At 35.2% G+C, this 13,637-nt stretch overlaps 1 protein-coding gene across 1 annotated transcript; it reads right to left on the bottom strand.

Annotated features, from left to right (window-relative positions):
- Window positions 1-32: 32 nt before the first annotated feature.
- Window positions 33-11,918, bottom strand: smc6 (structural maintenance of chromosomes 6). The gene is made up of 27 exons (XM_060879544.1): window positions 11,703-11,918; window positions 9,957-10,109; window positions 9,741-9,858; window positions 8,808-8,913; window positions 8,583-8,719; window positions 8,407-8,468; window positions 8,123-8,203; window positions 7,858-7,959; window positions 7,652-7,771; window positions 7,473-7,568; window positions 7,140-7,286; window positions 6,959-7,047; window positions 6,263-6,430; window positions 5,877-6,055; window positions 5,212-5,413; window positions 4,490-4,604; window positions 4,168-4,331; window positions 3,718-3,853; window positions 3,307-3,387; window positions 3,043-3,213; window positions 2,823-2,960; window positions 1,562-1,707; window positions 1,332-1,457; window positions 1,061-1,166; window positions 616-768; window positions 251-348; window positions 33-173 (listed from the first exon to the last, which is right to left on the bottom strand). The coding sequence occupies exons 2-27, from the start codon at window positions 10,098-10,100 to the stop codon at window positions 95-97; spliced, it is 3,264 nt and encodes a 1,087-aa protein (XP_060735527.1). The 5' UTR covers window positions 10,101-10,109; window positions 11,703-11,918; the 3' UTR covers window positions 33-94.
- Window positions 11,919-13,637: the final 1,719 nt, after the last annotated feature.

Below are 13,637 nucleotides of genomic sequence, written 5' to 3'. Positions count from 1 at the left end.
ATATATATATATATATATATATATATATATATTCTCAACAAAGTAAGAATTCTCACTCCCTTCTTTTGACATAGGGTTTCTGTGACATGTCCCCTCACCCATCTGATGTCTCTGTTTCTCTGTCTGGATCTTGCAGCTGGTGGATTTTAATATGATTACTCTCAGGCAGATGGCTATAAGAAAACAGTATATTTTAGTTTCATGAATTGTACCATTAAATGACAACATTGAGGTACCATTAGTTCTTTACCTGGTGGTTAAAGGAGTGATGAAGATGAACTGTCTGAGATGCTGACGCTCAGAGAGCTCAAGAAGCAGGTCCAGTGAGATCCGTCGGTTGTGCATGTCCTGCATAGGGAAAGAAATCATAATAAACAAACTGGAATAAACAAACAAACACAGAACGAAATAAAGATATAAACAGCAATGCTTAAGACCCATCACTTTTTGTGACTGCTCCATTGGGGAAAACGACATTATAACTTTGCGCTTGAACCATAAATCAACAGATTAATCGTATTAATACATTAATCAATAAAAAATAGCAATAAACAAAGCATGAAAAAAAACACACAGGTCACTTTAAAGTACAATAAACAATAAAATCTGTCTTACCATGTACACATCAAACTCATCCAGGCATCTAAATGGGGATTCTGTGATCTCCCACAAGGAAAGAATAAAGCAAACTGTGGAAAAGGAGCGCTCGCCTCCAGACAGAGAGCGCATGTCGTTAATTTTGTCATTCTCCCGACCTGGTGGCTTCACCTTTAGCAGACACATATCAAACGTTAAAAAAAAAATGAAATGGTTGCATATAGCAATATAGGACCTATTTTTAGGATAATGCATACAATATATGTATTCCAACTAATACAGTATATACATTGCAACTTAATTATACATATATGTAGTAGCTGGATTTATCTACATGTATATATGTCCTAAGGAACTGAAGTAACCTGGTTGGAATTATCATGGTTACTAAATGTAGAAAGATTGAAGTTTTACATCTTACAAAAAAAAAAAAAAAAAAAAAAAAAAAAAAAATAGAACATACTGAAATGGAAAGAGTTTCATTGTTGTGATCAAACATCATGGACCCACAGCAGTTCAGTTTGATGAGGAAATTGTTGAAGTATAACTTGCATCTCACTGAGAGGGATCTGTCAGAACAGCAAATCAGAGACATTTTATATTTATACAGTGATTGAATGAGACAGATTTAATACATGACATGACAAACACCTTTTAGGATTTGAAATGCTGCTATTGTTTTTGTTTGTTTTATAATAAAATCTCTACCAATCATACAGCAAAGCTCACACTACCTTCTCAGAGTTTTGTATCGAGCCTGCCTGTCAGTCATGATGTTGTCCAGACGGTCAATAAACTTCTTCAGATCTCTCAGCTGACTGGATTTGTTTTTATAATTACTATGGGCCTCAGCATACTCCCTGGTGAGTAAAGAAGGCCAGATATCAGTTGTTTTTATCAATGCATTAAATAATATAAAACAAAAATCATCAAACGGTAAAAAATAGTGTAGAAGAGTGTATACCTGATCACTTGTTCCTGATTGCCATGGGTGCTCTCATGGGAGCTGATCTTCAGGCGCAGACGTGTGATCTCTGTGTCGATGCTCTTGGCACTTCTATCTGGACGTTGAGAAACAGGGCAGATTTCTTTGGCTTGTGCTTCAATGTCCTAATGAAAAAGAGATAAAAGGTGACATACTGAAGTACATTTGTCTTTGACAAGTAGTCTGTGTTAGCCACAAAGAAAACATGTTACTGTTATCTTACGGCAACAGATATCCTTTGTCGTTGGCAATCCCAGACAAATCTGACAGTTTTTTAACTATTACAACTCTGTAAAATCTTATTTTTAAATAAGAATAATTATTTTTAAATAATTTTAAAAATAAAGAAAAATAATTTTTTTATATAAAAATTTATCCTTGTCAATTAAACACTCTCACCCTCAACAAATAACAATTATAAAGAAAATTATTCAGTTTCTGCATGAGAGCAAAACATAGAAGTTAACACTGGATTTCCATTAATAATACACACTCTCAATAACCAGGACAGTTATCCTCAATTATTCACAAATACCACATCCACCACAATGATACACACTAGGAAATATATTTAGGTACCACCTAAAAATCCCAATATGATACGGCTGCAGATGCAGGTACACAGATTTACAAGTAAACAGCTTTGCTTATTTAAAAAACAAAAAAAAAACAAACAAAAAAAAACATTGTGTTGAAAAACAGTCAATGGTCAGCCAATCAGCAACATACATAAACAGAACAAGGCGAAAACTGAAAGAAAAAAAACAGAATAAAATGTAACAATGAGAAAGTCAACAACTCTCAAGGAGCTGCTCAATAACAACTGACAACACAGAACATATACTTTCCCTAGATAAAGTCAACACAAAAACTTATATTCAAAGACTAAATAAAGGAGCAAACTGAAAACAGGAGAACGTAATCATGAGTGAGGGGGAGTACCAGTGACATGACCCAAAACAAAAGTATAATGGTACCATAAATATACAACAGCATGGATATATGTATGCAGTGCTGCTTGCTCAGAGAACAGGAATAAGTGACACACTCCTTGTCTTTTTCATTGTTGTTTAGGATAGACAGCAAGTTTAATTTTTTAAAGGGGGTCTATTTGGAACACATGCTAAAAGAAGAAATCTGTCACAGTTCTATATAAAGCCTTTAAGATTTTCTCCACAGGGACAAACTAAAAAGTTTCTCAAAACACATGATTAGATAAAAATACACAACATATTGGTACCTGTTTTTCCTTTTCTTTGCAAGTGAGGTTTTCTCTCATGACTTTTATATTGTCCTGATGTGTCTTGACCTTCCCTTCCAGGATCTTGAGGGTCTGTTCCAGTTTATTGCGTTCGGCCTCAGCTTTCCCTTGCTCCTCCTGATTACATAACAAGCAATTTTCAGCTGAATGTCATGAGCTGACTTGAATATTTTGCCAGATTTCAATTATTCCAACTAACCTTCATTTGATCACTTTCATCTGAGAGCTGCTCTCTCTTGTTTTTCACATCCATGTATTTCCGGTCAAGGTCTGTGATTGCCTTATTATGCTTGTCCAGTTCACGTTTTGCTTCTTTTACATTTTTTCTCTCTAGCTCAATCTTCTGCTCATTTTCTTGACCTTCTTCTTCCTTTAGAAATTAGACATCAGAAAACATAAAAAAAAATCATCAGTAAGTTGATAAATGGCTTAGGCAAATCATCGTCGCATACAGAATACATACCAGTGAACTGACGTCCTCAGCCTGTGTCTCCTCAACATTCTCTAGCTCGATTATTGATGCTTTAACTCTATTCATACTTTCCTGTGCATGAAGACAAATGCATAGAAAAAAAGCTGACACACTGAAATTTCCATACAACAGCTGTACAAGAGGCAACACTGATGAAATTAGATTCAATGAAATGAGTTAAAGAACTGATAAATCAGAGAATGGCAAAACCTAAATAAAGCAGTGCAACATTTATTAAGGAGTTTCTAAGGTTGAATATTTGTACTAGAATATTATAGAATATTTATATTATTCATTACTTGGCAACAGGCTTCTAGATCTTTACACATATCAATGTATTCACAGTTTTCACTAGAATAAGTACAATCTGAGAGTGGAGCTGAAGGAACACGATTATTGTACCTGATTTTTTTTGCATGCTATTTTTGCACTGCGCAGCTTCTCTTCCATGGAATAAATGTCCTGCCTCACCGAGTTTAAGTGAAGTTGAAATCTGTTGAGCTGTGCTTGATGATTTTCCACCTCTGACTGCACCAGACTGCACATATTTAAAAATAGATAATAATTTAATTATAATGCATGAAAAATACAAAACACAAACATGTATTGCATATTGGTATTGAATTCAAAAATCATAGCTTGTATTTTAAAATCATTTTTATATCATGCACAGGAATGATATATCAATTATGCACAGGAAAAATAGAACAAATCACAGATTTTACCACAAAGTAACAAAAAGGTAGTTACAAGTTCACAAGTAGTTTAGCACAAGTAACTAAAAATCATTACTTATTAATGTCTTGACAAAAGACCAACATATCATCTTATAAGTAGAAGAACTTTACTTGCCGAATTTCTGCCTCTGGATCCCCACCGAGGTATTTAACCATGACTTCTTGTTCAGGGGTATAATAGCGATTGGTAAAAACCTGATCACCATCAGCAGTGAAGGCCTCACGACAATTTACAGGGGGCCTCTGCATTTGCATGACTCTTCTGGCAACAGCATTCTCCTACATTTCACAGTTTATAAAAATACCATTTTTAAACCAGAGAAGTAATATTATTCTATGAAAACTACAAACTAAAATATAAATATTTAATGATTATATTATATCTAACTCTATATCTGTTAAATAAAATGTAAGGCCCCAAGTATTAGTCTACTTACTTTGATTATAAGAATACACTCGATGCTCCGCATGTCTATTAAACAATTAACGATTACAGGATTTTCAATGATGAGAGAGTCCAAAACTGATGGAAACTCAGGATGACGTACAGCTCTAATACCATCAAAAACAAGAAGCAGAAAGATATCGGTTCAAGACTTCATTCAGACAGCATGTAAGCAAAATTTATTTGTGTTGCAATCATTATCAGCTGAAAACCAAGGTCCTGTAACTACTACCCACTAATGGTTCTACAGTATATTTGTCTACAAAAACATTTATTCTGCATTGCACTTTGAAATATAATCCTGGAATTGTACAAGAGGAAATTTGAGAACATATTTCGACCTATGTACTTGTATTAGACAATACAGTATTGATTATCCCTATATACCAACACATATACTGAAAAGTAGTTGTAACATTCATTCATTCATTCATTTTCTACCGCTTATCTGAACTACCTCGGGTCACGGGGAGCCTGTGCCTATCTCAGGTGTCATCGGGCATCAAGGCAGGATACACCCTGGACGGAGTGCCAACCCATCGCAGGGCACACACATACTCTCATTCTAGTTGTAATATTTCCATATTGTAAAAAATGTCTACTATTGTCCTTTTAGTTTACTATGATTTATTTTTTTAAATCCACATTTCAGGAACGGTTTGTTCTACGTTACTGATGGTAATCTAAACTTAAAGTTTAAAGTGAAATACTAACCGGTGTTGAACGTTGTAGACTTGGTCTGAGAAAGAACACACCACAATCTGGGGTCGGCTGCTTTTAGGAAAATGCGGAGACATCAGCTCCTGTAAGACCCTTTCATCCTTGTAATTGTCACAGCAAAATGTTTTCATGAAACTCCGTAAGCAACTTTCCACAGCCACAGCTAGACTTGGATCCTGAAGTCTGATGCATGCACCTGGTGGGAAAAAAGCAAGAAAATTATTTCAGCATTTTCCATTTTGTTTATAAATGGGACGTCTTCAAAAACAAAATACACTATAAACTTATGAACGAACAGACTGAGTCAGTCATTGTTTGAATATTCTTGTTTCAATACACAAAATGCAAGTTTAAATGTATTTCATCTATGAAACTAAAGGGCCATCAAATCAAAGCTAAAGAAAGCTAAGACAACTTAAATCCCCTTACCGCCATTCCAGTGAAACTGACATGACTACCATCATCAACAAAATAATTATATAAAATAGTTAATGTTTCATTTACATGAATTTATGCAATAGCACATAAAAATATCTGGTTCTGTACCTGAGAATAATCATGAATTTTATCAGACTATGAATGAAGATAAACCATAAGAAAGAAAAACCCTTTGCTAGGCAACTGTCAGTCCTGTGACCTGTTATAAATAAACTTTTCACCTATTGGCCCCACAGGTTTCTTAATAAAGCGTCCTTGAGCATATGCTTTGTCTATTGATTCCATTAGTTCTGGCATTCGATCACCAAATCGTCTCAGTCTGTTGGATCTGCTGGCTGTCAGTTGGTTCTTTCTTTTCAGTTTGGACTCCAGAGAGACCTGGATGTTTTTTTCTTCCATGCTATAACAAGAAAGTAAGGTAAGTATTTTTTCTTTCTTTCTAAAAAATCACATTGTACAGGTCATTACATGCCACACTTACTAATCATCATGCTAAATGCAAAAAATAAAAGACATCATTATGGATAATTACCTGAAATTATTTTTCATGCCAGTTGACATACCAAACTAATGGATATTACTTAAAGGTTTTATAGGGACATTTTACCTTAACTTGTCACATTCTTCCCTTCCTTTGAAAAGGGCCTGCTGTTTGTCCTTAATTTCTTGATTAAGGGTTGTAGACTCTGTCTCAAGTTTTTCCAGCTGCTTCTTCATAGCAGATATTTTCTTCATCTGCTGTGTCTGCTCTGCCTCATGATTCCTTCTCCCATTACTGCCAAAAACAATGGAACAGGCTCATTAATACAGAACTAACAAAAAACGTGAGTGACAATGTGGGTGTTGTCAAGATATTCAAAGAAGCTTTAGAAGATAAAGAAGATAATAAACAGTCATTGGGCAACAAATAAAGTTCAAGTTCAACTTTATTTGTATAGCACATTTACAAACAACCACATGGCTGACCAAAGTGCATCACAGTGTGTTTGACATTGCACATACACTTAAAAATACACACATACACAAAGTAGATCAAGAAACTAAAATAAGAATTATTTAAAAATATGTAATAATATATATATATATATATTAATAAATAATAAATAAAATAACCAGTTTAAAAGAAAGTGAAATCAATATAAACTATAATCCAGATATAAACTGATATAAACCCCTGGGCAATCATGAAAAGGCTAGAGAAAATAAGTGGGTTAGGGTTATATAAAAATATAAAGCATTAAATTACACAAACCACATGGGCTCTTAAAAAAACTTTTTATTGTTCTTACCCAATTGAACTCACCTATTATTTATTTTATTAATTCTCTCCCGAAGAAGGCATTGCTCTTTTTCTAACTGTTTTAATTTGTTCTCAGCACGAAAGTAGACCACCTAAAAACATGATTAAACAATGTGACATCACCAAAAGTATGTTAAAATAGAAAATATGAATGTTTCAAGAAATAAAATCAGATCAATCTTACTTCCTGGTTCTTCTGATCTTTACTTTTGAGCTTTGCCTCTTCTTTCAGTTTTCGACATTCTTCCGCTAAACATTCATCCTCCTCTTTTATTTTTCCAAGCTTCTGTTGGATATCCTGCAATTTCTTTTCAGTAGCACTAACTTTACTCTAGAAGAGAAAGCATAGACCTTTCAGAGCGTAGAAAAAACCTCATGTATTAGCTTCACATATGGCATGGCTAATAAAATACTCTTAATTCAAGTATGAGTTTCATTTTTCCTATTTAAATAAATCCCTTAACAATAGACAGTGTTCAATTCTGGAGTGCAATTGTGACGGCTGTACATCACATACCCGACAGAGCTGCAGCTTCTGTTCGTTACGTTCATCATTCTGTACTTTATCAATCTGATCCTTAAGCTGCTGCACTTCTCTCTCCTTTTCTCCCACCTGGTCAAATAAAGAATACATAATGTCTAATACTTATTGTTATATCATACATTATTACTAAGCAACCCAGAGATAAAATGTACCAGTGCCCATGCCATCTTCTTCTGTAGATCTTCCAGAGATTGCCTCATTTTCTCAAGTGTTGCTAGACTTTCATACTTTTCTTTCTTTTGTAGAAACAACTGTCTGAGATCTCGCAGACACTAAAAATGCATAAAACAACAGCTATGAACCAAGTTATAATACTATAGTATAAATTGCCTTAGGAAGCACAGTAATACTAATTTACCTCCTCCTGCCTTTCTACTTGATCCCGTGTCAGAGCTTTGGTCTGCTTGATGTGAATGTAGTCTCGCTTCATCTGCTCTAGTAGAGTGGCCTTCATGAAAAACTTAAAAAACAAGAGACAATAACAATAACAAAGACTCGGGTTGGAGATGTAAATAAGCCTAATCACAAAGTACACCAGTAAACTGTAAGTTTAAACATATCACTTTGTTCTTTTAACTTTGTTTTAATTCTTTACTCTAAACAAATTAGAGATCTTTTATTACCTTGTACTTATCTGCTTCGCTTTTTGAATGAAGGAATTGTTTACTCATTTCCTGATTTAAGATTGAGACTGGATTGTCAACCTGAAAAAAATTCAGGCTTATGCTTATGCTTTATGCTTCAAAAATTTGAAACATAGACAAAGCACAGGTGGAATAATAAACAAAGAATAATACTAATAAAAAAAAAAAAATAATAAAATATATTTTTTATTCTTCATTTATTATTCCACATGTGTGTGTGTCTATATATAAAAAATAAAATTCTTTGCAAAATCATTTACTACCTGTATGTTGAAATGGTCCAGTATTGCTGTTAACTCTTCCTTCTTAGTGGAGACAATATACCCTGAAGAAAGAGAAACAGTGAGCTTATGTTTTTGTTAAAGCAAAAGAGCATAAAGGTCAGCAAAAAAAAACCCCATTTATTTATTTATTTATTATTATTATTTATTTTTTTTACCAGATTTGTTCTTAATCTTGCTTGTCCTGCAACCATCACTGGTGATCCTTTGCTCAACAGAGATGTAATCCCCATAGACATCACCTTTATAAGCATCGCTTCCTCTGTTTCTCAATTTTACTGTAACTTCTGCAGAGCTGGGTATGAAATAATATAAAAGCATAAGACCATTTCTTCTGTGTGAATATATATCTATATATGTTTTTTTTTTAAAAAGAAACCCACCTTTCTCCATATTTCACAAAACTCTTCAAAGAGGCTCCTCTGTTGGTTGTAGTGGCTTTGCCACCCAGGCCAACAATGAGTGCAGTGAGAATAGCGCTCTTCCCACCTAACATTGACAATAACAAATATTAAATACAATTATCAGCTATTTAATTATAGTTATTTTAAATAACTATAAAAATACACTAGTATGGAGTGTGGATGCCTGTCTATCACAACCAGATAAGCTTTCTGAAAATCCTGTTGTTGGTCAATTAAATGCGTCCACACCACCTTGGCAAACTATGTCTTCACTGACCTTGATTACTGCAATGAGCCATTGTCATTCTGGAATATGACTGGGCTAGCCTCTTTCATTCCAGTGAAATGTTACAAAGCATACAAAGAGACTCTATACAATTGTGTGCTTCCAACTTTGCAGCAGGTTAGGGAAGAACCACATAGTTGGAATGGTCAATTTCTAGGTACCTTTGATCATTTAGTGTGTCTAAGTAGGGGTTTGATCACCTCATGTGGTAGCGGGATGTGATATGTAGTAGGTCAGTGGTTAAGGTGTTGGAATACTGATCGAAAGGTCATAGGTTTGAATCCAAGGTTCACCAAGCTGCCACTTCTGGGCCCCTGAGCAAGGCCCTTAACCCTCAATTGCTCAGTTGTATAAATTGAAATAAAAAAAAAAATGTAAGTCACTCTGGATAAGGGTGTCTGCTAAATGCTGTAAATGTAAAAATGTAAATGATCAACTTCAAAAATGCTTACATTGGGAGCACTTTGATAAACATTCTTACTTATTGTGTACAAAGTATACTGAATTATCTTGCCCCTAAACTGCACTCCACACCTTCAAAAGCAAAAAATGGATATGAGCTATTTATTTTTAAATTCAACTTGATATAACATAAAAGTGTAATCAATAGTTTTGATCATCCTTACTTCCATTATTTCCAACAATAAAATTAACATTTGGTCCAAACTGAAAAGGGCCAAGCAAGTGATGACTCATGAAATTCTTCAAAGTGATGCTCTCAATAACACCAATATCTCCAGCACTCTGAAACAAAACAAACAAACAAAAAAGTAAAGGCCATTACAGTACAGTGAAAAGTATAATTCTGTCAATCTGTGAAATAAACAAATCGCCTGACAGACCGAGGTAGTGAAATGATGCTCCGGATAAAAGCCTGCTTCCTCGTCTATGTCCTCATCCTCAAGGCCATTTGCCGTGCCCTCTATCCTGCGGGCTTTTGCAGGCCTTTGAGCATGCTGAACGTTGGTCTTTCTTTTATTCATCATATAAATAGGCTGAAAATTAGAAAAGTTTGTGTGAGTGCTGAGTCTACAGTGCAAGTATTCAGACGCCCTTCACTATTTTCAATTTTATGTTTGTTATAACAAACATGTTTTTAACATTAATCTACCCCATAATGAAAACAGAATTTTAGAAATGTTTGCAAATGTGTGAAAAAGAAAAAACTGAACACATGTACAAGTATTCAGACCCTTAGCAACAACAAACTGAGCAACTGGTGGAGAAGGGCATTAGTAAGGTCACAAAGAATCTGATGGTCACTGAGCTCCAGAAATCCTGTGTGGAGATGGAACAAAGTTCCAGAGGGACAATCATCACTACAGCCCTCCACCAATCTGGGCTTTAGGGCAGAGTGTCTAGATGGAAGACCCTTCTCAGTAAAAAAAAAAACACATGAAAGCCTGCTTGGAGTTTGCAAAAAAGCAACTGAAGGACTCTCAGACTACAAGGAACAAGATTCTCTGGTCTGATGAAACCAAGATTGAACTGTTTGGCCTCAATTCTAAACATGATGGCTAGAGGAAACCAGGCACTGCTCATCACCTGCCCAATACCATCCCAACAGTGAAGCATGGTGGTGGCAGAATCATGCTGTGGGGGTGTTTTTCAGCAGCAGGGCCTGAGACTGGTCAGAGTTGAGGAAAAGCTGAATGGAGCAATGTACAGAGATCGTTAATAAAAACCTGTTTCACAGTGCTCAGGACCTCTGACTAGGCTGAAGGTTCACATCCCAACATGACGACAACCCTAATCATAAAGCTAAGACAACACCGGGGTGGCTTAGAGACAACTCTGTGAATGTCCTAGAGTGGCCCAACCAGAACCCTGATTTGAACACTAGTGAACATCCCTAATGAGACCAGAAAATGGCTGTCCATCAAAAGTCCCCATATAACCTGACTATGCTTGAGAGGATTTGCAGAAAATCCCTCAATCCAGTTGTGTAAAGGTTCTGTCATGCCCAAAAATACTTGAGGCTGTAATTGCTGCTAAAGGCGCAAAGTACTGAATACTCCTGTAGATGTGATTTCAGTTTTTGCATTTTTAATACATTTAAAAACATTTCTAGAATTTTGGTTTCACTTTGTCATTATGGGGTTTGAGTGTATATATTAACGAGGGAAACATTTGTAGTATCAGGCTGCAAGTTGACCAAACAAGTGAAGGAATCTGAATGCTTTCTGAATGCACTGTATATATGGAGGAGCTTTGGTATGACTTATCTGAACTCTATAATATCCTCTATACTAAATAGATATGAGCTGAACTTTTTACTGCTAAAACGAACCAGCTGGCAAGCTCTCTATTTATTAAAACAACCCGCTAAACATGGTGTTCTTGCTTGGCTCAACACGAGATATTATTCCTTGTGTATTCAACTGAATCACATAAACGGCTAAATAAACAAAGACTATGCAAAATCTATGGGCGCCAAATAGCGTCAGTAGCGTCACGGATGAAAACGACACATTGTGCAGGATCCCACTACACTGACTTCACAAACCCTGAATCCTACATAGTGTAGATCGCTCTAGTGTGTATTGTTAAATCGTATTCAGTGTTGTATAGTATTTAAACAGACTTACTCCACTTCCCCGCGCCTGGAAGCGAAGGTTTCTTCCGACTACTTTGCCGCTTCCGGTTTAGAAACGGTTGGGAGAGATGGGTGTGGCTTGGGCTGCTAAGCGTTATGTTTTCTTCTTAATGTGGTTCGCAGGTTGATGTCCGTTTTTCAGAAAACACTTTTTTATTTCCCCTGGTTTTCCTGTGTACTTTAGTTGTGGAACAACGACTTTTTTTTTTGAAGCAATGAAGCTTTCCTTCAAAATGTACCATAAACAAGGTTCATGATTTAAACGTTTTAATAGTGAGCGCTAGTGACCTCTGGTGCTCAGTATGAAGTGCAGCAGCTCATACTGTCTGACTGCAGCGGGTTTGGGGATCCAACGCATCTGTGCATTCCAATGCCCTAACATTGTTGTTTATTTATTAGTTTGTTTGTTTATTTTAAACAATAAATCACCTGGTATAATCTATCTATCTATCTATCTATCTATCTATCTATCTATCTATCTATCGTGTGTGTGTATAGTATATGTACTGTATTGCGTGTGTATGTTTAGTGTGTGTGTATTTGTATATGTACAGTGTGTGTGTATGTATATGTATAGTGTGTGTATGTGTATGTATATGTATAGTGTGTGTATGTGTATGTATATGTATTGTGTGTGTGTGTATGTATAGTGTGTGTATGTATATGTATAGCGTATGTATTGTGTGTGTATGTATATGCATAGTGGCCTCAAAGTACCACAATGCAATGCGGCTATAGAACGCAGTAGCGTATACGTCAGAGAACTGCCTGTATCAGAGGGAAACGAATGGCATTGTGGGTAATGTAGGAAACCTTGAACCAAAGTGAAAGCAGACTAACGTCAACAAAATAATTCCAAATTTAAAGTTGGCTCAAAATTACATTACGTAACATAAACCTCAGGCAAAGCAATAATTCGACCAAGCATTTTATATATATATATATATATATATATATATATATATATATATATATATATATATATATATATATATTAATAACCACTGATGTCCATCTGTGTCTTGTGCTTTTTTACTTATTTCATTTAACATTTATTTGCCTTTTTTGAGTCCTGCCTCTCTAAGCCATAACTGTTACCTCTCTTACCATATACTGATAACATTTGTCTTGTGTTTTATTTTATGCTCCTATTAGCAACAGCTGTTAGCAACTAGCCTGAAATAATAATTATTATCGATTGATAATTGATTATTATACCTGAGGTAGTTAACACATTGAGAATTCCAGAAATGTATTATGAAGCTGTGTTATTAAATGCTGAGTGCGTGAGTGAATGAGAGAGTGTGTGTGCCCTGCGATGGGTTGGCACTCCGTCCAGGGTGTATCCTGCCTTGATGCCCGATGACGCCTGAGATGGGCACAGGCTCCCCGTGACCCGAGGTAGTTCGGATAAACGGTAGAAAATGAATGAATGAATGAATGTTATTAAATCAACATCTTCAGCTTTACTTGTAACGGCCAGAAAATGGCCTCCTGTCCAACAGCAAGCGCTTTAAAAATGTGCAAGGCTTTAGTGTTACATTGCCATCTAGTGGCCATCTTTTGAATTTGTGACCGCTTACACCTAGATCACGTCCATCTATTGGGCTGGAGAGATGTCATACATTTATTATTGTATTTCATTACATATGGTATAAAAAGGTAATAAATAAATAAACAAACAAACATATTATATATTTATTTATCAAATTTATAATACCAATGGTGTGATTTTAGGGTCAGAATATATGCATCAAATCTATTTTATCCAAGAAAGGCCCTGAATTGAATATAATGTTGCTTCCTTCTAACATTGCGTTTGGAATAGTGACATACTAATGAAATATGTTTATGAAATATGTTTAATGAAGTATGTTTATGACATTATGAAATAATGAAAATTTTAAATATGTTTTTCAAAAACTAC

This window comes from Tachysurus vachellii, chromosome 10 (genome assembly GCF_030014155.1).
Source record: "Tachysurus vachellii isolate PV-2020 chromosome 10, HZAU_Pvac_v1, whole genome shotgun sequence".
Lineage (NCBI taxonomy): Eukaryota > Metazoa > Chordata > Actinopteri > Siluriformes > Bagridae > Tachysurus > Tachysurus vachellii.
The sequence above is the reverse complement of the archived record's forward strand: the minus strand, read 5'-3'. Positions and strand labels throughout refer to the sequence as shown.